Consider the following 24,173-nt stretch of genomic DNA (forward strand, 5'->3'; position numbering starts at 1 on the left):
TCTGTCTCTTTAAGAACCTCTGCCCCTTTCCGACACACTCTGTCTGTGGCATCAGTGGGGAGGGGGTTCTGCTGAGGAGCAGTGGTTGGTTACTCGGCTGCTGACGAAAGCTCGGAGGCGTCTCCAGGAGGTGGGGGCGTTCCTAGGAGGACTCAGGCAAACCTATCCCTAAAATGGCCGCCATCAGAGTTTTTACAGATTACTCAAAAATACGTGAATGTCCCAAGGCAACACTTCAGGCATGTTTTTAATGAGGGAATGACATAATAACATGATGTAAAGCTTAAAAAAGTCGATTTTGCATAATACCCCCCCTTTAATCGACTAATAGTCGATTAGTCGATTGAAGGAACAGGCCACCATTTTTTCCATATTGAGATATGTTCTTACCTGAGCTTAGACGAGTTGATGCAGGCCTGTCTGGTATTTGTGCGTGCCCTCAGTCACGCAAAACGACCAAAGATGTTGTTAGCATTTGGCCTCACCCAATGTATTCCTATAGCTCCAAACGGGGGTGAAGTTGGAAGTGACAAGCTCTTCCACGGGCACAAAGACCAGACAGGTACGAATCAACTCGTCTAAGCTCAGGTAAGAACATATCTCCGTATGTAAAAACAGTGGCCTGTTCCTTTAAGAGGAAGTACTGAAGAATTCGCTTTAGAAAAAAAGTATATGAGTAAATGATTCCCAAAAAGTTCTGTAAATAATAAACTCATTTATATTTGCAAAGACTATCTCTAACATCAACATTGTATCATGTGGCAAAATATCGTAAAACTTCAATGCCGTTTCTTACCATATATCGACCTTCTCGGACACGGGCTCGTTGCGGATGACCTCGGGAGCCATCCAGGCCACCGTCCCGGCGAACGACATCTTGGTGCTTTTGTCGCTGAGCTCTTTGGACGTGCCGAAGTCCGAGATCTTCATCGTGTCGTTCTGCGTCACCAAAACACTGCGCGACACACAGCGGCGTAAACGGGTCAGAGTGGCATTCCTTTCAAACAGGGCCGTAACATTACCTGACATTAAAACTAAGACAAAGGGAGGAAACTTGCCAAAAATCTACAAATAACCGCATCAATCAATGTTTAGTGAGCATAAAAAGGTCATGATATGAGGCGGGACTGACTTGGGGGACTTGAGGTCTCGGTGGATGATCTTGTGCAGGTGGAGGTAGTTCATTCCGCTGGCGATGCCGGAGGCCCAGTCCACCAGCAGGCGAGGGGACACCTTCCGGCCCGCGCGCAGCACCTCGTACAGCTGGCCCTGGGCGCAGTACTCCATGATGATGCAGTAACAGGGCGCCTGCGTGCACACCCCCCTGACACACAAGCACAGGGTCACAATGTTAGGCCAGTGTTGGGAAGAGGCTCTGAGATTGCACAAGGGCGAAGAACTGAATAATACCTCATTTATATAGTGTGTACACAATGTCCATAAGAAAGGTTAAAGGTTGCAAGATATTAAAGCTAAAAGCAGTTTGCAACACACTTCAGTGTGACATGTGTGATGGGGATTTTGGAAAGGACTTACATGAAGCTGATGCTGTTGGACTTACTTGAAGCTGATGATGTTGGACTTACTTGAAGCTGATGATGTTGGACTTACTTGAAGCTGATGATGTTGGACTTACTCGAAGCTGATGATGTTGGGGAGGACTTACTTGAAGCTGATGATGTTGGACTTACTTGAAGCTGATGATGTTGGACTTACATGAAGCTGATGATAATGGGGAGGACTTACTTGAAGCTGATGATGTTGGACTTACTTGAAGCTGATGATGTTGGGGAGGACTTACTTGAAGTTGATGATGTTGGACTTACATGTAGTTGATGATGTTGGACTTATTTGAAGCTGATGATGTTGGACTTATTTGAAGCTGATGATGTTGGACTTACATGAAGTTGATGATGTTGGACTTACATGAAGCTGATGATGTTGGGGAGGACTTACATGAAGCTGATGAAGTTGGACTTACTTGAAGCTGATGATGTTGGACTTACTTGAAGCTGATGATGTTGGACTTACTTGAAGCTGATGATGTTGGACTTACTTGAAGCTGATGATGTTGGACTTACTTGAAGCTGATGATGTTGGACTTACTTGAAGCTGATGATGTTGGACTTACTTGAAGCTGATGATGTTGGACTTACATGAAGCTGATGCTGTTGGACTTACTTGAAGCTGATGATGTTGGACTTACTTGAAGCTGATGATGTTGGACTTACTTGAAGCTGATGATGTTGGACTTACTCGAAGCTGATGATGTTGGGGAGGACTTACTTGAAGCTGATGATGTTGGACTTACTTGAAGCTGATGATGTTGGACTTACATGAAGCTGATGATAATGGGGAGGACTTACTTGAAGCTGATGATGTTGGACTTACTTGAAGCTGATGATGTTGGGGAGGACTTACTTGAAGTTGATGATGTTGGACTTACATGTAGTTGATGATGTTGGACTTATTTGAAGCTGATGATGTTGGACTTATTTGAAGCTGATGATGTTGGACTTACATGAAGTTGATGATGTTGGACTTACATGAAGCTGATGATGTTGGGGAGGACTTACATGAAGCTGATGAAGTTGGACTTACTTGAAGCTGATGATGTTGGACTTACTTGAAGCTGATGATGTTGGACTTACTTGAAGCTGATGATGTTGGACTTACTTGAAGCTGATGATGTTGGACTTACTTGAAGCTGATGATGTTGGACTTACTTGAAGCTGATGATGTTGGACTTACTTGAAGCTGATGATGTTGGACTTACTTGAAGCTGATGATGTTGGACTTACATGAAGCTGATAATGGGGAGGACTTACTTGAAGCTGATGATGTTGGACTTACATGAAGCTGATGATGTTGGACTTACATGAAGTTGATGATGTTGGACTTATTTGAAGCTGATGATGTTGGACTTATTTGAAGCTGATGATGTTGGACTTACATGAAGTTGATGATGTTGGACTTATTTGAAGCTGATGATGTTGGACTTACTCGAAGCTGATGATGTTGGACTTACTTGAAGCTGATGATGTTGGACTTACTTGAAGTTGATGATGTTGGACTTACATGAAGTTGATGATGTTGGACTTATTTGAAGCTGATGATGTTGGACTTACTTGAAGCTGATGATGTTGGACTTACTTGAAGCTGATGATGTTGGACTTACTTGAACCTGATAGTGTTGGGGAGGACTTACTTGAAGCTGATGATGTTGGACTTACTTGAAGCTGATGATGTTGGACTTACTTGAAGCTGATGATGTTGGGGAGGACTTACTTGAAGCTGATGATGTTGGGGTGCTTGAGCTTCCTCAGGTGCTTGATGTCCGTCTCCTTCTGCTCTCGGACCTTCTTGATGGCCACCTCCTCTGACTTGAACTTGCCCAGGAACACGGCGCCCTGAGCCCCACTGCCCAGCCACTGAAGCTCTGAGATCTCCTCAAACGGCACCTCCCACATGTCTGCAAACAAAAGATGTTCACGTTCATATTCAGCCAAACAACAGTTGTTCACAGGTGTCACCCAAAGTGCTTCACATGGGACCATTTGTCATCCTTTCCACAATCGGTATGGAATTCTCTCATCATCTCCTACCTAGGCACTAACCAAACCAAGGTTAGGACCTGCTGAGTTTCTGGAATCTGAAAAGATCGGTCATTCATAAGGTGGAATTGCCTTTAGTGTTGAGGACGTTAGCAACTAATGATTTCTTCTCAGCTGGCTGGACTTACAATATTCTAGCAGGCAGGGGTTGATCTTGTTGGTTCCAGCCATCTTCATTCTCAACAGCAGCTTTGTGATTGTTTTGTCTGTATCATTTAGTGGACAGGGCACCACAAGGTGAAAGGGACTGAAGAGCAGGGAGACACATACAGCAAACTGACAAGGCTGGGACTTGAAACATGATGCTAAGGCCGTAACAGTGTACGGTGCACAGCTGCCTTACCCAGTAGGCTAATGGGGCGCTCTCTCAAGATTTTCAATAGCTTTGATTGTATAATAAATGTCCCAAAAAATTTATTAACCCGTCTGTTTACACCAGACATGTCAGACTTCAGGCGTGATGATTTTTGTTGGTCCCGACATGATTTCTAACCTATATTATAACTGGCCCAACAATAAATTGTATTAAAGACGTTAGAACAACATTTCCCATAAGCCTCGGTGCAAATAACGGGCTCCTTTCCCAACGCTGTAGTGATGTTACTGCTGTCAGGGAGGAGAAAACGTGGCTTTTTACAGGGGGGTTCCTGCTCTTTAAACTTTTTTCAACAAAGAAATGAACAAAGCGAAGAGGATGGAGAGAAAGAGGATGGAGAGAAAGAGGACGGAGAGCACGGACGCTTCTGAAACAGAAGAGACTGACCGAAGATGAGGAGGGAAACTCTCTTTGTTCAGTGAATCATGTGTCGACTCGGTAAAGCTTTCAGCCACATGACATTAAAGCGAACATTACAACTTGAAAGTTCAAGTACTGTCTCTTAAAGGAATATCCAAATCCGTGTGTAAAAGCGCTCTCTCTTTCTCTCTCCATCTCTCCCAGAGCGTCATGAAGTGCATTTGCTCACATAATTGAGCACAAAGTTAAGTTACGAACAGACAGGACACTGTTCAGTACCGGTCGATGTAATATCACCAAATTATTAAGAGTCCAGGGCCAATGTAACCCTAACCCTAATCCTAACCCTAACCCTAGCCCTAGCCCTAACCCCAAACCTAACCCTAACCCCAAACCTAACCCTAACCATAACTCTAACCATAACCATAACAATGGACTCCCGGACAACTTTGAACGTGGCCCTGAACTCATTATTACTTGGTGATATCAGATCCACCATTTACGTTGCAGTGATTATTCTTGTGTCAGAGGAAATATTCAAATGCTGAACCTAAAGAGGGACGGATGAAAAGTCCAGTCTGATGGAGGTCACAGTGTCATCAATTAATAATGCATGAATTATTAGCCAACATGTGCTTATTACAAAAACACAAATTGAGTTTCTGGCCTTCAAGTTGGTATTTCTAACTTTAAAATAAACAACAAATAGCGGCCTTATGAAGCTTTTAAAAATGTGGCTGGGTAATGTGCAGTATATTTAAATGTACATCAAATAATAAAAAAAATAGTCAAATCAATATTTAGTCTATCTATAGACAAAACAAATCATCATGCTGTTATTGGATCAACTAGTGTTAGATTCTTTCCAAAACTGAGATCATCGTTTTGGTTCTCACAGTGCCCAGTCGGAAACAGCTGGAGCTAATAAGCTAGCTTTGTTTTGCTTAACATTTTAGCACAACATTAGCTTGTTATTCTCAAAGATTACGACACTGACGAAACTGAATATGACAAATGTTTGTCTAAACATAAATGTTTGTCTAATTTAGCTTTAGTTGAGCAAATAACAGTTATTTGCTCAACTGTTTATTCTCCCTCATCTAATCAAAGCATAGCATCTTCACTTGGCTACAATTCTGATTCTTATTATCAAAAATATGTTTATGTCAGCACAATTCTTCTGTCAATTAGAATCACTCTCAGTGGGAAGAATAACTATTATGGAGAACACAACTCAACAAGTAGAAGTTACATTACAAAAAGTTAAAACGTTCTCCATGCTAAAACTACTCTAAGAAGTACAACTTCTTCAAAACATTACTCAACTGGAAGCACTGGAGTAAACAGTCTTCTGGCCTGACCTGATTGAGACAGCTATGGTTACACTCACAATGACAGAGGGACAGAAGTGTCCCTGTGCTAGTGTTTCTGTCAGACCAGAGTCCAGGCCAGTTTCCCACTCGAGGAGATCAGCCTGACTGCAGCCGTGTGATCTTTCACCTCATCATGTTCTGGAGGGCGGGAACTAAGTCTAGGGCTACGGAGAAATGTTTAATTGGATTGATCCTGGAAAGTATTACAATTTCAATTAGATTCAAAGCACTTCCATTTTTTTCTCGTCAATAGTTTCTAAATGATTGGCAGCACCCTGGAGCTATGGTGGGTACTATAGGGGGTGTAAATGAAAGGCTCAAGGTGGTGCCTATAACAAGGTCAAACTCTCTAAAACAGTGGGACGTTTTATAGCCTGTTGAGGTCAGACTTTTTTTTTTTTGTAAAGGTACCGTGTGCTACAACATGGATTGTCGTGAAAATGTAATTTTTAATCTCATGATCCAAGTGGGTGGGACCCTTTTCCCTCCTATTCACCTTATTCCGGAGCCTCACGTGGGCGCCACCATTAATTGTGCCCGCCCCTTTTCTCTGATCTGTTAACATGGGGCTGGAGAAGTCAACATAAAATCAGTCACTACACGAAAACAAAGCCGTTTTTCGGCCGCGCAGAGAAACGGTGCAGTGTTGACTTGTTGGTGTAAATGAACATTGAACATTTTACACAAATCAATCGACTAAACCTTTAGCTTCAAGGCATCAATTTGCATTTATAAAGTACAGAAATCTCCTCTGGAAAAGTATTTATATCCTGTGTTTAACAGTTGTAAGTAACAGTGTTAGACAAGTTACTTTAAAATTGTAATATATTCTATATTAGTAGTTACAGTTTTGAAAAGGTTATGTTTGTATTACGTATTATTGTTTACAAAACTACTATCACCATACTAATACTAATCCTGAAAATAGTAATAATGCCACCGAGCAAAAGTGCAGTCAGAGATTTCCTTTTCAGTTTATTTGGTGCTGCATTTGATTTGGGGGTAGTTTGTGTTCATACTGAAATTGTAATGACTAGTATATTAGCATGCATTGTGTTAGTTTTCCTTAGTTACTCAAAAAAGTAATATATTTTTGTAACTTTGTGATATGTTATCCCCAACACTGGTAAGTAAATATTCAACAGCTACTTGTTTTCTGCCACCTACTGTTTAAATATTTATTTCAACAAGACTCGGCTAACTCCTCACACAAGGACATGAAACACGCTATGCTAGGAAGATAGCATGTTATGTAACATTCGGTGCACAGAGCCAATAGCGGTCATACGTGTGATGTTATACCATAGCAACAGCATGGCAACAGAATCCAAATGAGTGGCAAGTCTACATTGTCACTTTGATTTTGCCATTCAATATGGATGATTGAGGATGGCTCAATAGTGAAGACCGATATTTCTAGTTCCCTCTTAAAAACAAAGGCTACATTTACATAAATGATCTAGGCTGTTATTTAATTGTAATACCCATATCGCTCACCCCTGTGTATAATGATTAGCGTGACTTTTATAACTTCACTTCCTCTCACCTTGCTGCTGCAGCTTGTACTCCGTGGAGTAGGTTTTCCCGATGATGTTCCACACGGGCCGCAGACACCCGAACAGCCCCTCCAGGAAGCCTCCCTGGCCGGGCCCCGCTCTCTGAAAGTGCAGCTTGATGTCATCCGGATGCGGGTGGGGCTGCCTGCTCCCCTGCTCGCCATCCTCCCCCTGCAGCTGCTGCGTGGGACAGTCCCCCTCCCCGGGCAACTCCTCCGACCCGCTCACCCCCACTCCGTGCTTGCAGAACCCGGGCGACGCCTCCTCCTGCTCCTGTAGCTGCAGGACGCTGTTTTCAAAGTGTCCGCCGTCGCTCCGGGTCGAGTCCACGCTGAGCGCGACGTTCTGCGGACTCACCCCGCCGAGCGCGTCCTCATCCGGCAGAGGGGTTGGCGGGAGCAGGACGGGCAGGTGTGTGGGCGGGGCGAGGTCCGTGATGATCTGGGGGGGCGGGTTGCAGGGGGACGGGGTTTGCTGCGAGGAGGATTTCTTCATGGCGTCGCCCACCACGGAGAGTTTGAGCTCCTCCTTGAGCTTGCCCACCAGCAGGCTCGGGCAGGACGTCCAGGAGAGCACCTCGGGGGAACTACCCATGGTGCCGTGGGTGTGCATGGGGCACCCGCTGTACCAAAGGAGCCGGGCTAACGCGCAGGTAGAGACGAGTGGGCGATGTCACCTGTGGGTGCAAAGAAGACAAGATTACAACCAGATCCATGTTGGCTTCAGTCATTTGAACATTTGCATGATGACGATAAACACATTGATAATAGGAATTGCAATGGGGCATCATACGAGGGGGCGTGGCCAATCCGAGGGGAAGAAATCCTCTCATGGGAAACAGTCACTCTTTTTAGACGTTTTCTAGCACTGAAAACATATTCATCACACACCAATAAAGTCAAGCCAAAATCAGGTCCATATGGATGTTTCTTCACAGCAACTTGTTCAGTAGAAGCGACAACCAGCACTCGTTGCTAATGTTAGCTTATGTAGCATGAAGCTAATGTAGCTTTCCTGGTTAGCATTGTCAGATTTTTTAATATTTATGGGCTGTCCACCTAATTTGCTCCTCTCCATGTCTCTGTATCTTTATTTAGCAGAAAAACAGATTTACATAATTCAGCATTTGTTAAAGCAGTACTAAGTAACTCATGCCCCTAGAGGCCATATGCGCCACTGCAGGTGTTGTAGCATGTTAGTAAATACTACGCTTACAGAGAAGACAAAGGGAGAGAGGGATATTGCTCATTCAATTACACAATGGAGATCTTTTTTTTTTCACTCAAACTTGGCTGTACTTTCATTAGCATAGTCTAATGTTTTATTGTAGCATGCGTTTGCTATTTTACCAGAGTGTCATTATTTGATCGAAGTTTGATGAATTCTATTTCAGCCATTTGTTTTTTTCAGATTTTGTAGGCTAAAGTTCCTATTTTTCACGGTGTGACCCGGGCGGGGGTCACAAACCCCTTTACCTGCTATAATTTGCTTTAAAGTAATGGAGGAGAAATGGGAGAAAGTTCAAGCTTTTCTCTTCTTTGTTTTTGGCTAGATTCCCGCTTGCCCGTGTAGGGTGTGATGTCACCGTTAACAACCCAATAGATGGTTGAAGTGTATCGCCCGATGACATCAGGACAGAGTGAACTGCGGGTATCGGGCATTTAATGATTGACCTTTGAGTTAGTTGGCAAGCGTCTCCATCGTAGTGGCGGATTTGCGCAGAAAGAGATAGGCAATACAGCAGTGGGATTAACAGCATTGGGAACAACAAATGTGTTAAAGGTCCAATACCAAAGAAATACCAGAGATCTTTTTCACAAATTGCAGATCAAGTTTTTTTTAATTAAGACAAATTATTTGAATACAAATTAAAACCAGCATTTTATATCATTTATGTTATCTCCATCCATCCATTCATTTTCTTCCGCTTTATCCGGGGCCGGGTCGCGGGGGCAGCAGTCTCAGCAGAGATGCCCAGACTTCCCGATCCACACACCTCCTCCAGCTGTTCTGGGGGGACCCCGAGGCGACACCAGGCCAGCTCGGAGACATAGTCCCACCACCGTGTCCTGGGCCTTCCACAAGGCCTTGTCCCACCAGGACATGCCTGGAATACCTCCCGCGGGAGGCGACCAGGAGGCATTTGTGTTATCTATATGACCTTAACCTTTTCTTACTTGAATAGGACAGGGCGCATTAATGAAAAGGAAACTGGTGCTGTAAATTAGCTTATCCGCAGTCCCATGGGGTAAAAAACACACTCAAATTGTGAATGTATTTCAAATGGCATCGATAATTGAGAGTCCTGATAAAAAAGATTATGCTATAAAGTTGGAGAGGACATGTTTGTGTAGGCTCTCACTTATTCAGGAATTTCCCAACATTGTAGAGATTTAAATATCTCCGACTGATCTTGGGTGATTGAGTTGGGGATCTTTCACATTTTTGCCCCAGCCCAGAACAAAGACTATTCTGATTTGTGGAAATGTAAACAGGAAGTAGAGAGCACTGACCTCTCAATGAACCCCGTCCAGTTGGCAATATTTAAATACAACATTTTTTACAACAATTGGAGAGAACATCATGATTTCCTGGACAAATCTGATCTGATACTGATTTTCATTCCAGCCAATAGACACTTGGCCACAAAGCGCCCCAGCAAACGCTGAAGGTCCTGCTCTGATCTATCCATGGACCAACGTCATATGCAAACACTGATCTCCTCTTTAGACCACAAAGCAGGGCCCCTCTGGCCTCTTGCTGCACTTTCACTTTCACCCATAAATTGCACGCATAGTAGCAAGTAGCAAACACAGTTGGTGACAACTGGCAACCCTATGGTTCCAAGCACCAGCAAACCCTTGAGAAATGTTGAAACACAAAACAAACTCTCAAATGTTTTTTCATGGACAGGTCTACAACCTCATGTGGCAAACAGCTCACTGTTTGAACTTCAGGAATAAAATGGACATTCTTGTGCAAAATGGTGCTGCCTTGGAAAGCATTAATTTAATTAAGGCAAGACGGTGAGTAGAGGACAAAGGAACATTTAGCGATATCAATTTCAAACTTTTATTGTGCATTTCTGAATTGAATATGACATTAAATAAAATGGAAAGTTTTCTTTCATTCAATGTTTTTGTATTGGATTTTGATGCTGAAAAAATTCCAAAATTGCTTATATTTTCTGCCACAAAAAACAAATAATGAACAGCGACAGGTTTAAATTATGCTTTTGCCTTCTCTTTGTTCAGGGGGAATTTAGACAGCCTTTTTGAATATCATTAGTAAAAACGAAATCTGGGAACTCAATAAATCAGGCTAGGAATTAGATCTGTGAAAAAAAAAAACATTGTTAAGTACGAGCCTGGAAAATGTGGTGTCTGTAGGAAATACTCATGTGGAGATGTTGTCCAAAAATATGTGAAACCTTACTAACTACTTCCCAAATAAATCTATAAAGAAAATGTTGAATGAGAGCAATAACATACACCTTATTATGAAGATTTACCCGATAAGCAAAACATGAAAACACAGTCTTTCCAATAGCGTTTCCCGACATGCTGAGGTTTATTTTGATATGGCAATCTGAAACATAGCTAGCCACATTTATTTATCTTAAATATAAATAACATGATTGAATGGAAATCCTAAATAGAATGTTTTGCCGAGTCGCCCAGCCTTAACCATCACTGCACTCTTCACATCCGGTGCTGCTACGCAACCCACTCCACTGTGTGCCGTCTATAATCACTTGTTTTATTTAAAGATCTGCTAATGAACAGGAAGAGCGGGACCTTCCATCTGACATTTCCTGGCACGGCCCGGCCTCGCTCGGGTTGGGTGGCATGTTTGTTTGAGTGCGTGTGTCTTATGTGTGCGCGCTGTATGTGGCGGTAACCCGAGCGCCCGCCCTCATGTATAATGCAGGCGGCTGCTGAGAGTGCAGGGCCAAGGGGAGAACGCTCGATCGGGTGTCCAATAAATCCGGCCCTTCTACAGCCCCAGACAATCGAGCTGTAATTCCACCCCACAAACGGTCCTTCGAGCCGGACCGGTGACGTGGGGAGCGTGGAAATGATCACAACTGTATCGCAGGTTTAACTACATCCAGATGGGGCGCAAGCGGAGGGGTGATTATCTTTTTTAGAGATGTTGTTCCTCATCCTGCGCAGAGAACCGACTGGCAAGAGCATCCCTAGAAGCTTCACTATTACCAAAGAACGAACTGCAGCCGGCTCGGGTACAAGAATAAAATCAGGACCTGTCCCAGTGGCATGCTGGGATATCATTCCAGTCTGATTATTTAGATTGGCCCTTTTACTCATACCGTAAGGCAGCAGTATTGAACCTTTTATGTCGCGACCCCCGATATAAGTACAGCTGTTTTTCACGACTCACGCTCAAAATGATCTCGCGGCCCCTGCAGCGGTCCCAATAGATACAGACGGCATCTCTGGAATCGCCCATATATGGTCATGTTTGAAAACAGTTAAGGGGGAAAACAATTTTGAAAAAATCAAAACTTTCTCTAATTATTCAAAAACTACTTTAACAAGTGCAGAATTATGAATATAGTTTTCTACTAAATAAAGATACAAAGACATGGAGAGGAGCAAAGTAGTTCAACAGCCCATAAATACATAAAAAAAACGGAGAATGCTACATGTTAGCATCGGGCTAATGTTAACGGTTAGCTAGCACTAGCTACAACTGCCGATTTTTCACTTCTACAGAACAATCAGCAGTGAGAAAATATCCATATGGACCTGATTTACACTTGACTTTATTTGTATGTGATATAAGTTAATATTCCACCAGGAAATGGCTAAAAAGAGTGAAAAATTGTGTTTCCCAAAAGATTCTATTTTCCCCCTTGGCGAGGCCACGCCCCCTTCTATGACGAGATGCCGTCTGTATCTATCCACGAGTTGAGAATAGGGCGGAAAAAAATTATCGATTATTTAATGAGCGGGCAACTCTTTTAGTAAATGCAAATATGGCTTGTAAACATAGACTTTTTTTTTCCAATGGAAAAGCTGATTACAGACCCTCACTTTAAAAACAGTGTTTTAGTACTAGTAGTATTAGAATTAGTTCAACTCTTATTGTTACCAGATCCTATAGCTTAAAGGAACAGGCCACCATTTTTACATACTGAGATATGTTCTTGCCTGAGTCTAGACGGGTGATGTTGCTAGCATTTGGCCTCTCCCAATGTATTCCTATAGCTCCAAACAGGTTGAATTTAGAAGCGACCAAGCTCCTCCACGGTCACGCACAAAGACCAGGCAGGTACGCATCAACTCGTCTAAGCTCAGGTAAGAACATATCTCAGCATGGAAGAACTGTGTGCCCTCAGTCGTGCAAAAAGACCAAAGATGTTGCTAGCATTTGGCCTCTCCCAATAGATACAAACGGCATCTCGTCATAGAAGGGGTCGTGGCTGGGGGAAAATAGAATCTTTACAGAAACACAATTTTCCACTCTTTTTTGCCATTTTCTGCTGGAATATCAACTTATTTATCACATACAAATAAAGTCAGGTGTAAATCGGGCCCATATGGATATTTTCTCACAGCAGATTGTTCAGTAGAAGTGAAAAAAAGGCAGTTGTAGCAAGCGCTAGCTAACCATGAGCATTAGCCCGATGCTAACATGTAGCATCAAGTTAGCATTCTCCGTTATTCATGTACTTATGGGCTGCTGAACCACTTTGCTCCTCCCCATGTCTTTGTATCATTATTTAGTAGAAACTATGTTCATATTTCAGCATTTGTTACAGTAGTTTTTGAATAATTAGAGAAAATTTTCATTTTTTCAAAATTGTTTTTCCCCTTAACTGTTTTCAAAAATGACCATATATGGGCGATTCCAGAGATGCCGTCTGTATCTATGTATTCCTATAGCTCCAAACAGGTTGAATTTAGAAGTGACCAAGCTCTTCCACGGTCACGCACAAAGACCAGGCAGGTACGCATCAACTCGTCTAAGCTCAGGTAAGAACATATCACAGTATAGAAAAACCGGTGGCCTGTTCCTTAAACCAGTTTGGAAATAAACATAAAAAGGACACTATATCTCACTTCCTCAATCCCAGCTCCCCGATTAATCCCCAATCAGTGCCAGTGCAGCCTCCAGTCGCTGAAGTTCAGTGACTAAGAGACTCCAACAAACATTCATTTTAAGTTTACTTCATCGACACGCCCTCAAGCGTCACTAGCAAAGCGATTAATCATAAAATATAATCTTCAGTCGCAGTCCTACTGAAGTTGGTTAAATCAATCCCACAGCCAGCAGACAAGTGTAAGCGTGAAAACGAAGCGTTTCACAAAGCATATCTCTGTGGCCAAAGGAATAAACACAGAGAGATGGAGGGAGGGATGAGGGAGAGATGAGAGAAATGATCAGGCTGATCCTTTTTAATCCGGTCCAGAGCTCAGCGGACAGACCCTCCCCCCACAGAGACACACTTCCTGTCAGCGCGGTGCAAATGCAGCATCACAACACCGCGCACTGACCCACTGTTAGACCTCGCCCACTAACAATGGACTAACAGTGGATGAATGTTGGTAAGCGAGGAGTTAATGATGTGTAGTCATTCGTAAACCTTTGTGAACAGGCATGTTTGCTGAGCATCAGTTCATGATTAGTCCAGTATTATAATCAGTAAATAGCCTACATCAAACCCCAGCCTGCCAGGATTTCTGCTCATTTTCTTTGCTGTCCCACAGAACATTTTGTACTGCTCTGATAACCACAAGCGAAGAACCGAAACAAAGATCTAAGTCTCTGCTTTCATTTTGCAAAAGAAATGTATTAGAGGGTGTTGAAAATCACACTTTTGTAAAAAAAAAAAAAAAGTAAAGGTAAAGATACTTTATTTGTCACAACTCTACAATTAAATTTGTGGGTGGCGCCTGTGCTGCCCCCGGGGACCCTTTTCCAGATGTGGAGCCCAGCTGGTGGTCAGAATCACCTATTGTACATGTTTTTATCAATCAGTGTTTATTTATATATATATTAAAACTAGTGGTGGGCCGTTATCGGCGTTAACGTGCTGCGTTAACGCGAGACTCTTATCGGGCGATAAAAAAAATATCGCCGTTAATCTATTCTCAAAGCTGGGTCTGGAGCTGGGTCTATACTCTGCAAGCTATGACGACTTTCACCGTGATATTTTATGGTCAGCACACATTACACGACTTTAATGCCCAATTTCGGACGCACAGGAGAAACGTGAGTGAATATAGCGTCTCCAAAGCGCACACAGAAGCAGCGGCCAATGACAGAGAAAAAAAAAGACAGAAAAACACCGCGGCGCCTCCCTCTTTCAAAACAGCGACATAAACAACTCATTTCACGAAACAGCGCAACTTTATCACCAAAAGTTCACCAGAGCCACCTTTTCCAGCTACATTTCAACCGCGAGCAGAGTTTAACCGCAGCACTTACGGAGTTTGGAGACGAACTTTCCTGCTCCTTTTCTCCGAGTCCGTCAGCTTCTCTTTCTCCGCTCCGCCCGTTTCCTTTTCTTATCAAATCCAAAGAAATACGTCCCGAATCTTCGTGTCGCTGACGTTTATCTCCATTTTGACAGAACTATCGCCAGGTTAAAGCTCGTAGTAACAGCAGCTGCAGCAGCATGAACTGCGTTGTTGTGACAGTGATCACGTGACACTGTTGACCAATCGGGAGACGCGCAAGCACCACACACACTCAAGGTAAAACAGTGGACGCAATGGACACAACGCTGAGGTAAGGCTGGGTGCAGATAAACCAGGTAAGGAAACACCATCCAAGGAGCCGTCTGCATCGGGAGTGGCGCCTCGGCTGCAGCCACAGGGACCAACACAGGGTGGCTGGACAAGGCACGGTAGAAACACCACACCTCCATCCAGACACCCACAGCCCAGCAGCCCAGCAGCCACAGCCAATCACCGCTCCCGAGGCAGAGGGCTCCTCCAGAGGAAACTGGAAGAACATCAAAATGGTTAAAATAAATAAAAAGTTAAATTGATAGGATCACTCAAATAAGACCGAGAGGTAAAATACATAAATACACAATAAATATCAAAAACAATTAAATAGCAGTTAAATTAATTACAAGGTTCTGAGATAAATAAATAGGCCTAGCAAAAATAAATATGAGTTAAAAGCTAAACTAAAAGGTGGGTCTTAAAGTGGTAGTGGTAGGGGAAACCGGAGTACTCGAAGGAAACCTACACAGACACGGGGGAACATGTAAACTCAAAACAGTTCAGGTGGGAATCGAACCCAGGACCTTCTAACTGTGAAGCACAAGCGCTAACCACTGCGCCACAGTGCCGCTTTTTAGGCTCACATGCACGATCTACTGTGCAGCTTGAGAGAAGTGAACAATAGCACATCTATGGGCCACAGCATGGGCACTGATTACAGGCAAGCTCTCATGATGAGCTTGTGCTTGTAAATACTGTACTGAAGAAAAAATTTACCATTTGTTTGTTTTGAGTTATTTGTGGTGGATAAATAACTTTGGAGATTTAGTTGTAGTTTTAGGAGACTAGTCTGGCGACCCTGTCGTAGAAAAGCTACTGCTGGAGGCGGGACTAATGTGGGACAACCGAAGCGCATAGCAGCCAATGAGAACATAGCGGATGTGACGACAGAAACAGCGACAAGAAAGTTGTATCATTCGGACATAAACAATGGCGCTCCTGCCACACAGAGTTCAGTAAATGACTTCTGTCGTTTATGTCAGAAAAACTTAAGAATACAAGCAAACCGGAGCATTACGGGAAGTGGTCGCTTGTGTTGAAAAACTACAAAACAAAGGCGCAACAACATGACGCCCGCTCAGGGAGCTGCTCTGATTGGTCGGTAGGCTCCATATCGCTGCGTCACTTCCTTTGAAAGCGCGCAATGGAGCGTTGCCAGACCCTCTTCTGTAAAGAAGCGGAGTCTGGTTGGCGAGACTAGGCAAAATATGGAAAAAAGGAAAATGAATAAACACCAGCTGTTGTTTTAGTGTGTCGTGACTGTGTCCTCAGACCTGGTTCGTCACTTCGCTAGGAGGAGGACATCACCAGCTCATCGCCATGGTAACCAAACATGAGGTTTTAAACCCATGTTCCAGTGCTTTCATTTGATAACCCAAATAGTCGACAAAATCATCACCTGGAGCTCACTTCTTTATTTCTTGACTTCTGCGTTCCGGTTGGTGATGAAGGTCAGACTGGATGCTGTGTCGACATGGAAACGGGATGGGGGAGTGGATCGGGTCTTTTGTAGTTGGAGCAGCTGTCTCCTTAAGGCCCTCCCTGGGCGGGTGTCACAGCGGGGGTGGGTCCTAATTAGAAGCGGGATAAGGGGGCGCACATGGGGCCCGGGTCCTGGTGGGAGGCCTCAGGGAGGGAGCTTCATTCATGTCAGGCCAAACCTCAGGAGGAGGATATCCGTGTTTTGATCAGGAGAAAAGGTTGCACGCGCATTCGGGGTTTGGGACGTCAGCGGCGGTTCTCAACCCCCGTCCGTAGGCCTTCCTTCACAGCCAGGGGAAAACCTTAAAAGCCCGATGGGATGGGCTGGAGGAGAACCACATGAAAGAGATAAAACTCCCTTGGACGGGCAGGCTGGAGACACAGGGCTGGTCGGAGGACGGATGGTGATTGTGGAGCTAACGCCCGGTCCTTGCTGGAGCTTCAGGGCATTTGTATGAGCTGGTGACAGGCTCCCGTCCCACTTTTTACAGCTTTTTATAGACCTGAGAGCAGTGCTAATTTTGACAACATATTTTAATTTAGTTTTAGCCTTAGTCTTTTGACGAAAATGTAATGTAAAAAGATCTTCAATTTTAGTCTAGTTTTAGTCGACTAAAATTGCAAGTAAATTTAGTCGACTAAATTTAAGACGAATTTAGTCGACTTTGCATTGATAATATTCATTATAATCATATTTAATCTTGTTCCTCTGCTTCATGGAGCTGCTCCACATGAACAAAGCTCAGAGCTGATCCTTTGGCAGAGAATTTACATGATCTGAGGCTCTTTCAGACGGTCAATAGAAGTTTGGATGATTTTAGTCTCTCCCTTTCATTTTTATTTAGTCTGATTTTAGTCGACTAAAATATCTGGACATTTTAGTCATAGTTTTAGTCTCATGAAAAACTTTTAATTTAGTTTAAGTCCAATTCTAGTCGTCAAAAATCACGCTTTGACTAAAATAAAGACTAAATATTTTAGTCGACGAAATTAACACTGCCTGAGAGTTGCGTTATTTAAATATTATGAGTTTGTTTACCTGATCATTTTGTGTTTGAATTCCCCCAAATTAGAGATGCTACGATCCAGCTTTTTTTGCTTCTGATACTCATACAGGGGGTTTGAGTATCAGAGATTTTCTTAAAAAGGGTCCTCTTTTCTCCAGAGTGAGATCAATAAAGTCTTATCTTTTCTTGCAAACGAGACATTGAACATCAAACAACTAAATATCCTCAGCTACATGACAGGCTTTTAGGTTAGATTAATATAAACAACTCATATAAAGTGATCTGATCATAACTAATATGTTAGATCAGTTATTCTTTAAAGCAGTACTAAGTAACTCTTCCCCCTAGAGGCCATAAGCGCAACTGCAGGTGTAGTAGCAAGTTACGATTTTTTAACTTATTAATTGTCTTGGAGAGTAAATACTACGCCGACAGGAAAGACGAAGGGAGAGAGGTTTACTGTGCATCCAATTATACAATAGAAATATTTTTTTTCACTCAAACTTTGCTGTAAATACTGTTGGTCACACCGCCTTTGCGATGCCCAATCCCGTCAGACCTTGGAAGCTAAGCAGGGAAGGGCCTGGTCGGTACTTGGATGGGAGACCGTTTGGTAACACCAGGAAGCCTAGCGAATGTAGTGTGTGAGTGAGTGGTTGGTGGTGGTCGGAGGGGCCGATGGCACAGACTGGTTGCCTCGCTTCCGTCAGTCTACCCCATGGCAGCTGTGGCTACAATAGTAGCTTACCACCACCGAGTATGGAGTGAACGAATAGTGCAATGTAAAGCGTCTTTGAGTGTCCAGAAAAGCGCTATATAAAACTGATGCATTATTATTATTGTTGTTTAAAGTGACGTTAGCCCGCAGTTAGCTTTGCCCGTTAGCATGTTAGCTTCTTCTTCGTGATTTCATTAGTGTGTATTGCTTTCTCCGGACCGGTGGCAGTCAAGTTGCAAACATGGTTTTCTGGTCAGAGACACCAGGGGGAGATGAAAGACCCTCCAATCATCCCATAAACACTTGTATTACCCCCACAGGCACTACGAAAAGGATTTATTAAGGTAAACACGTTACTTAGTACTGCTTTAACAGCCATTCATAAACTAAAATGCAAACACTTGGCCGCTCCTGCAGTGGCCCATTTTATTTTATTAGGTGATCCACTCATGGTGTCTGTCCCGGCCATGATTAGTTGCTGTTAGCGTTAGCATACACTTGATGGCTGCGGCATTTTGGAAAACGTCTAAAAATGTAAAAATTCTCCAGGTTCAGATCTTCAAAATGAGCATGCGCCTCACTAACTTACATTTAGTCTGTGAAAGTTTTCTTTTCAAAACAGTGAGAACGAAAACAGGTTCAGTATTGCATATTTGGACTCGATACCCATCGTTGTATTTTTTCCAGTCTCGGCTCCGATATCCAATATCAGATTGGTGCATCCCTGCCTCAAATCGTAAGATAATGTTAGAAATCACACAATCCTGCTGTGATTTAGTGCATCTATTGTTCGTAAATTACATCGAAGTACACACATTCTAGGACTGAGAAATTAATCAAAATTCAATCGAAATCCCCTCCTGGAACCGCCACCTTCACGTGGTGGAGGGGTTTGAGCACCCAAATTATCCTGGTAGGGTCTCCCATGGCAAACAGGTCCATGGTAACGGGTCAAAGAGAGGTTCAGAAGCCCCTTATGAGAGACCAACAGGCCCAGTTAGAACCATGAGGCCGTCCTTCTGTGGACACACCACCTGCAGGAGGAGCCATAAGGGGCAGGTGCCATGTGATTTGGACAGCCCCAACAGCTGCCCCCACAACCCGGCAACAGAAAAGTGGAAGAAGATGGATGGAAGGATGGATGGATGGATGGATTTAATCGAAATCGCAATCTCTACTTTGGTCAATCTCATTAATCGTCATGGGACTTTTTGATCGTCAGGTTCACAGACAGTTCTTTGGAAGAAACGGCACCTAGTGTTGGAGTTTGGATGAAACAGTGGAAGATTTGGTATTTTACTTTATTTTACAGTACCTTGATACACTGTACCTAACTAAATGTATCTGCTCTGTAACAATCTGTAATAACTTGTACCTATGTAGTACATACACAATGGAATAACTTGCAGTAGTACTTTGTAAGCACATAATGTAATAGGACACAAGACCCTTAAGGCTTGGGGTTAAGGTTAAGTTTAGAGTTAGAGTTAGAGTTAGAGTTAGAGTTAGAGTTAGAGTTAGAGTTAGAGTTAGAGTTAGAGTTAGAGTTAGAGTTAGAGTTAGAGTTAGAGTTAGAGTTAGAGTTAGAGTTAGAGTTAGAGTTATGTCTTATTACAACCCATACAACTTATTTCACATTGTTACAAAGCCCATTACATTGTACTACATTTAGTTAGGTACAAAGTACTAAGGGTAGTGTAAAATAAAGTGTTACCGAAGATTTCTGTGTGTCACTTGATTCTAGATGAAAGCATTTGTTTCTCTTCGAGCTGGAGTTTGCACAAAAGGCCCGTCTAAATGTTTTGCCATATTGTCCAGGCCAATAAAACATATTCCCATAAAAATAAAAAAAAAGTGCTTGGTATCATAATCGGTGTATTCTGGCTACAGTATTTTGGCACCATTTTGACGGTAAAAGTCAACGATTTCTCATTCAACATTACAGACAACATTCCAAAAGTCAAAACAGCAGTGGGACAAATCACTCAGAAACCAAGTCACCACAGGATGATACATCTTGCACAGTACAGGATACATTCATGGAAAATCCGCACAACTTAACGCAATTCCCGTCTGTGTAACCAGTAAAACAAATACTGACAAGCGCCCTCTGCTGGCAGTGTGTACGATCAAAATAGTGAAGTACTTTACAAACATACACATTATTCCCGAGTTACTCTCCCAGAAATGCCAAAGGTTTTTTAAAAAAGCGGGACCTTTTGGATGGTCTGGGTGGTCCTCCTCCTCCTCTGCGTGCCGGTGTACGTGTGGACCTGGGCTGGAGTGTTCTCTGGGTGAGGGCAGACTGTGGACTTTGGTCAGTGCACTCGGGGTAAACACGCTTACGAAACACAAACACGTAAACAGGAGCAGCCTCGAACTTGCCTTCTTCCAGTTTGGAGATGACCTTTGTACAAATGAGCACGCTTTCCCGAATTACAAGCCGGCAAAAAATGATCAGCAAAAAAAACTGCCATTTGTATCAGTTTCATGAACTTGTAGGCTAGCGTGTTAGCATTTCTGTGACACTGACCCTACAAATTGTGAAGGAGGCTTATAAACGTCTCCCTGTGATGAGTTAGGGACGCATTATGAAAGCTATAATGAGTTTGGACATAGCTAGCTAATAAATGGCTCACTTCGTCTAGAATTGTTCATATACCAAGAACAATAATCAGGTACAGGAGCTTTAACAGAGAAGTATAGGAAGAAGATGAAACATTTCACAGAAAACAAATGTCAAAATGGTACAAACTCTTTTAGGGAGCGTACAGACTTTGGTCGTACAGAACACAGCTAGCAGCCAGGCTCCAGCACTAAAACCAAAGGGGAAGAAGAAAGCCTTATTGTCCACATGAGCACGTCAGACGGGGAAATCGGCTTATGTTTTGGAGCTGGACACAGGCCACTACTGGGCACTGCCAAGAGGAACCACTCTCACCTCCAGGTCAGGTCAGAGATAATGCTGCTTTCTACTCTGATGGTGACACCCTCGTTTATTCATTCATCTATATATCAGGGACTGCAATCGGCAAAGTTAAGCAGGTTTGCAGCTGATGAGATTAGAGTAGAAAGTGTCCCTCTCTCTAAAACCAAAAAATCAGGTTTGAAATCTAGGAGTGATCATGGACTCAGACCTGAACTTAAACAGCCACATCATAGCAAGAACATCAGCAGCTTTTTACCATCTGAAAAACATTGATGAGATCAGAGGAATAAAGTCAAAACCAGACTTAGAGAGACTTATCCATGCATTTGTCTCCAGCAGGTTAGACTACTGTAACGGCTGCTCACTGTTGTTGAACAGCTACAGGACATCCAGAACCAGGAAATACGACCATATTAGTCCAGCGCTCAGGTCTCTGCACTGACTTCCTGAGAATAGAATTTAAAACAGCTCTGCGTGTTACAAGTCTTTTCATGGTTTAGCACTGAAGTACATCTCTGACTTGTTAGATCTGGGGTGTCCAAACTACGGCCAGTGGGCCAACTGTGGCCCGCAGCCCATTTTTAATTGGCCCACTGCAAATTCTGAAAATATGATTGAATTTAAAATGTTTTATTATTGAATATGTCCCACATATGAAACAAGCGCTTGACTGCATGCAATACTCAGCTTAACACTCGGTGGTGCAAAAAACGCAAAAGACGAACAAAAGATGGCAGAGAAAAAGAAACACAAGATTGAACATGAGGGCTGAACATTTCAGCCACAGTGAGGAAATTATTATTCCTTCACAGAGGGAAATGGGAGATGTGTTTGTTTAATCTGCAGCGATACTGTTGCAGTAATGAAAGACTATAATGTCCGACGACATCATGGGACTAAACATCCCACCTACGCCTCATACACTGCTGTTGAGCGAGAAGAGAAAGTTAATCACAATTCCTAATCAATTCAGTCAAGGTGATGTTAATATTTTTTTTTGAAGTTACTGTGAGCTATACACCTCAGTCTGTGCTGGTGAGTAATTGTGTTATTTCGCTGTGGATTACCTTTTTTCTTTTGTTAAAAATAAATGCAAAAATCCATTAATAGAAAGCCATTAATGGATTTTCAGCTCAAATATAAACAATATCGGACCGATATTTTGTCATTACTGTTATAATGACTCCTAGCTTTTTGTACTGTGCTAAGCATCTGGTGTGTTACTTGGAGCGCCCTTTGCTGGAGACACAGGGGAAGCAGCCATGTAAATACAAGTCACCATATTTAGCCAGCAGCATGCTACACATTAACATCAAATCCTTGCTATCACGCAGCAAAATACAGGAAATGTAGATGAGAGTGCTTCAGCAGGAGAAGAAGAAACAACCAAACTGCAAGAATAAAGCAAAATACAACTCCAAGAATGTTTTTGACATCAGAAAAAAACTGTATTTCTGCAGGACGTCCCCTTTACACGATGCTACGAGGTGCTTAGACAGATACATTGAGTGCAGAATTCTGTCTCATCCCTCCATCGTGCTGCCTTCGCTGTCTGCTCTCACTCCTCCCAGGGTCATCTCTTTCACACAGGCACACGCTTTGTTCCTGCGAGTCCACGGCCATTCACCAGCGCTGCAAAGCCATCCACCAAGAGCTAGGATGGGCATAAAAGAGAGTGTTGTGTGGCCTATGGAAATGAAAGGAAAGTAGGACGCTGGAACACAACGTCAAATATCAGTGTTATGTGACGGAACATTTCACAGCCGTCACAATTATTGATACGAGACGCCTAGGGCTGATGCTGATATCTGGGGATATTCAGGGTCACTGTCACAGAAATGCTAGAAAAACCTGCCTGCAAGTTCATGAAATTGTTCCAAATGCTTTATAATTAGAGGCACAGTTTTTCCCCCAAATGTCTGAGTTTGCAACAAACAAAGTAAAGAGGACAAAGTAACTCAGAACAATCAGGCATAGTGCCTTTAAATAACACAACTTATTCTTATTATTATTTCTTTCAAAAGCTGCATTCGGTGCAACTATTATTCAACACTGCGGAGCAATTATGAATAAATACTTGGCTATAATAGGAAACAAGCAAAACTAGAGCATGCCATGAAGTGTCTTCATTGTCAGACTGTGACAGACACTTCTACATCTAAAACTACTTTGTCCCAACTTAGTTTGTGTAACAATATTTCTGCCCAAAACACTCGCTTTTCCAAGTATGCTGCTTACTGCTAGCTGCTAACCGTGGCTAACTCTAACCGTGGCCAACTCTAACCGTGGCTAACAGTAGCCGTGGCTAACTCTAACTGTAGCTAACTCTAACCGGGGCTAACTCTAACTGTAGCTAACTCTAACCGGGGCTAACTCTAACCGGGGCTAACTCTAACCGCGGCTAACTCTAACCGCGGCTAACTCTAACCGCGGCTAACTCTAACAGCGGCTAACTCTAACAGCGGCTAACTCGAACCGGGGCTAACTCGAACCTTGGCTAACTTTAACCGGGGTAACTCTACCCGGGGCTAACTCTAACCGGGGCTAACTCTAACCGGGGCTAACTCTAACCTTGGCTAACTCTAACCGGGGCTAACTCTAACCTTGGCTAACTCTAACCGGAGCTACAATAAGTGCTAACACTTGCTACAACTCCATGTTTTTCTGAAAAACAAAATAATATTTGTAAGAAACATTTGAAGAGTCAGCTCTATCCTTGTTTATGGTCACGCTGTTGACAAGAGGAAAATTCAAGAAGTGGCACAAGAAATACATTGTAGCTAGTAAGATAATGATACAGAAAAAAATAGCCAACATCTTATATTTTCTCCCAAAATACAGTTAAAATTTAAACTACAGCCATTACCCACAGCATTTCAGAAAAACAATCCTTATGTTCTTGAAACTGCCGTTATTGTGGCGCCATTTTACTGCTAGCATGCCATTATAAGTGCAAAGTTGACTTTATGTATTTTTGTATTCTCTTGTTTACATTGAT

General features: G+C 42.9%; 1 protein-coding gene across 2 annotated transcripts in view; it reads right to left on the bottom strand.

Annotated features, from left to right (window-relative positions):
• map3k13 (mitogen-activated protein kinase kinase kinase 13) overlaps positions 1-24,173 on the bottom strand; it is a 71,674-nt gene that overhangs the window by 13,043 nt on the left and 34,458 nt on the right. For both annotated transcript variants that reach the window (XM_079562866.1, XM_079562867.1), the window contains 4 exons: positions 7,270-7,955; positions 3,289-3,472; positions 1,133-1,324; positions 797-955 (listed from right to left, as the gene is read on the bottom strand). In XM_079562866.1, coding sequence (XP_079418992.1) covers positions 797-955; positions 1,133-1,324; positions 3,289-3,472; positions 7,270-7,891 — 1,157 coding nt within the window. In that variant the 5' untranslated portion in view covers positions 7,892-7,955. The remainder of the gene's footprint in view (positions 1-796; positions 956-1,132; positions 1,325-3,288; positions 3,473-7,269; positions 7,956-24,173) is intronic.

The sequence above is a fragment of the Gobius niger genome (assembly GCF_951799975.1).
Source record: "Gobius niger genome assembly, chromosome: 9".
NCBI lineage: Eukaryota > Metazoa > Chordata > Actinopteri > Gobiiformes > Gobiidae > Gobius > Gobius niger.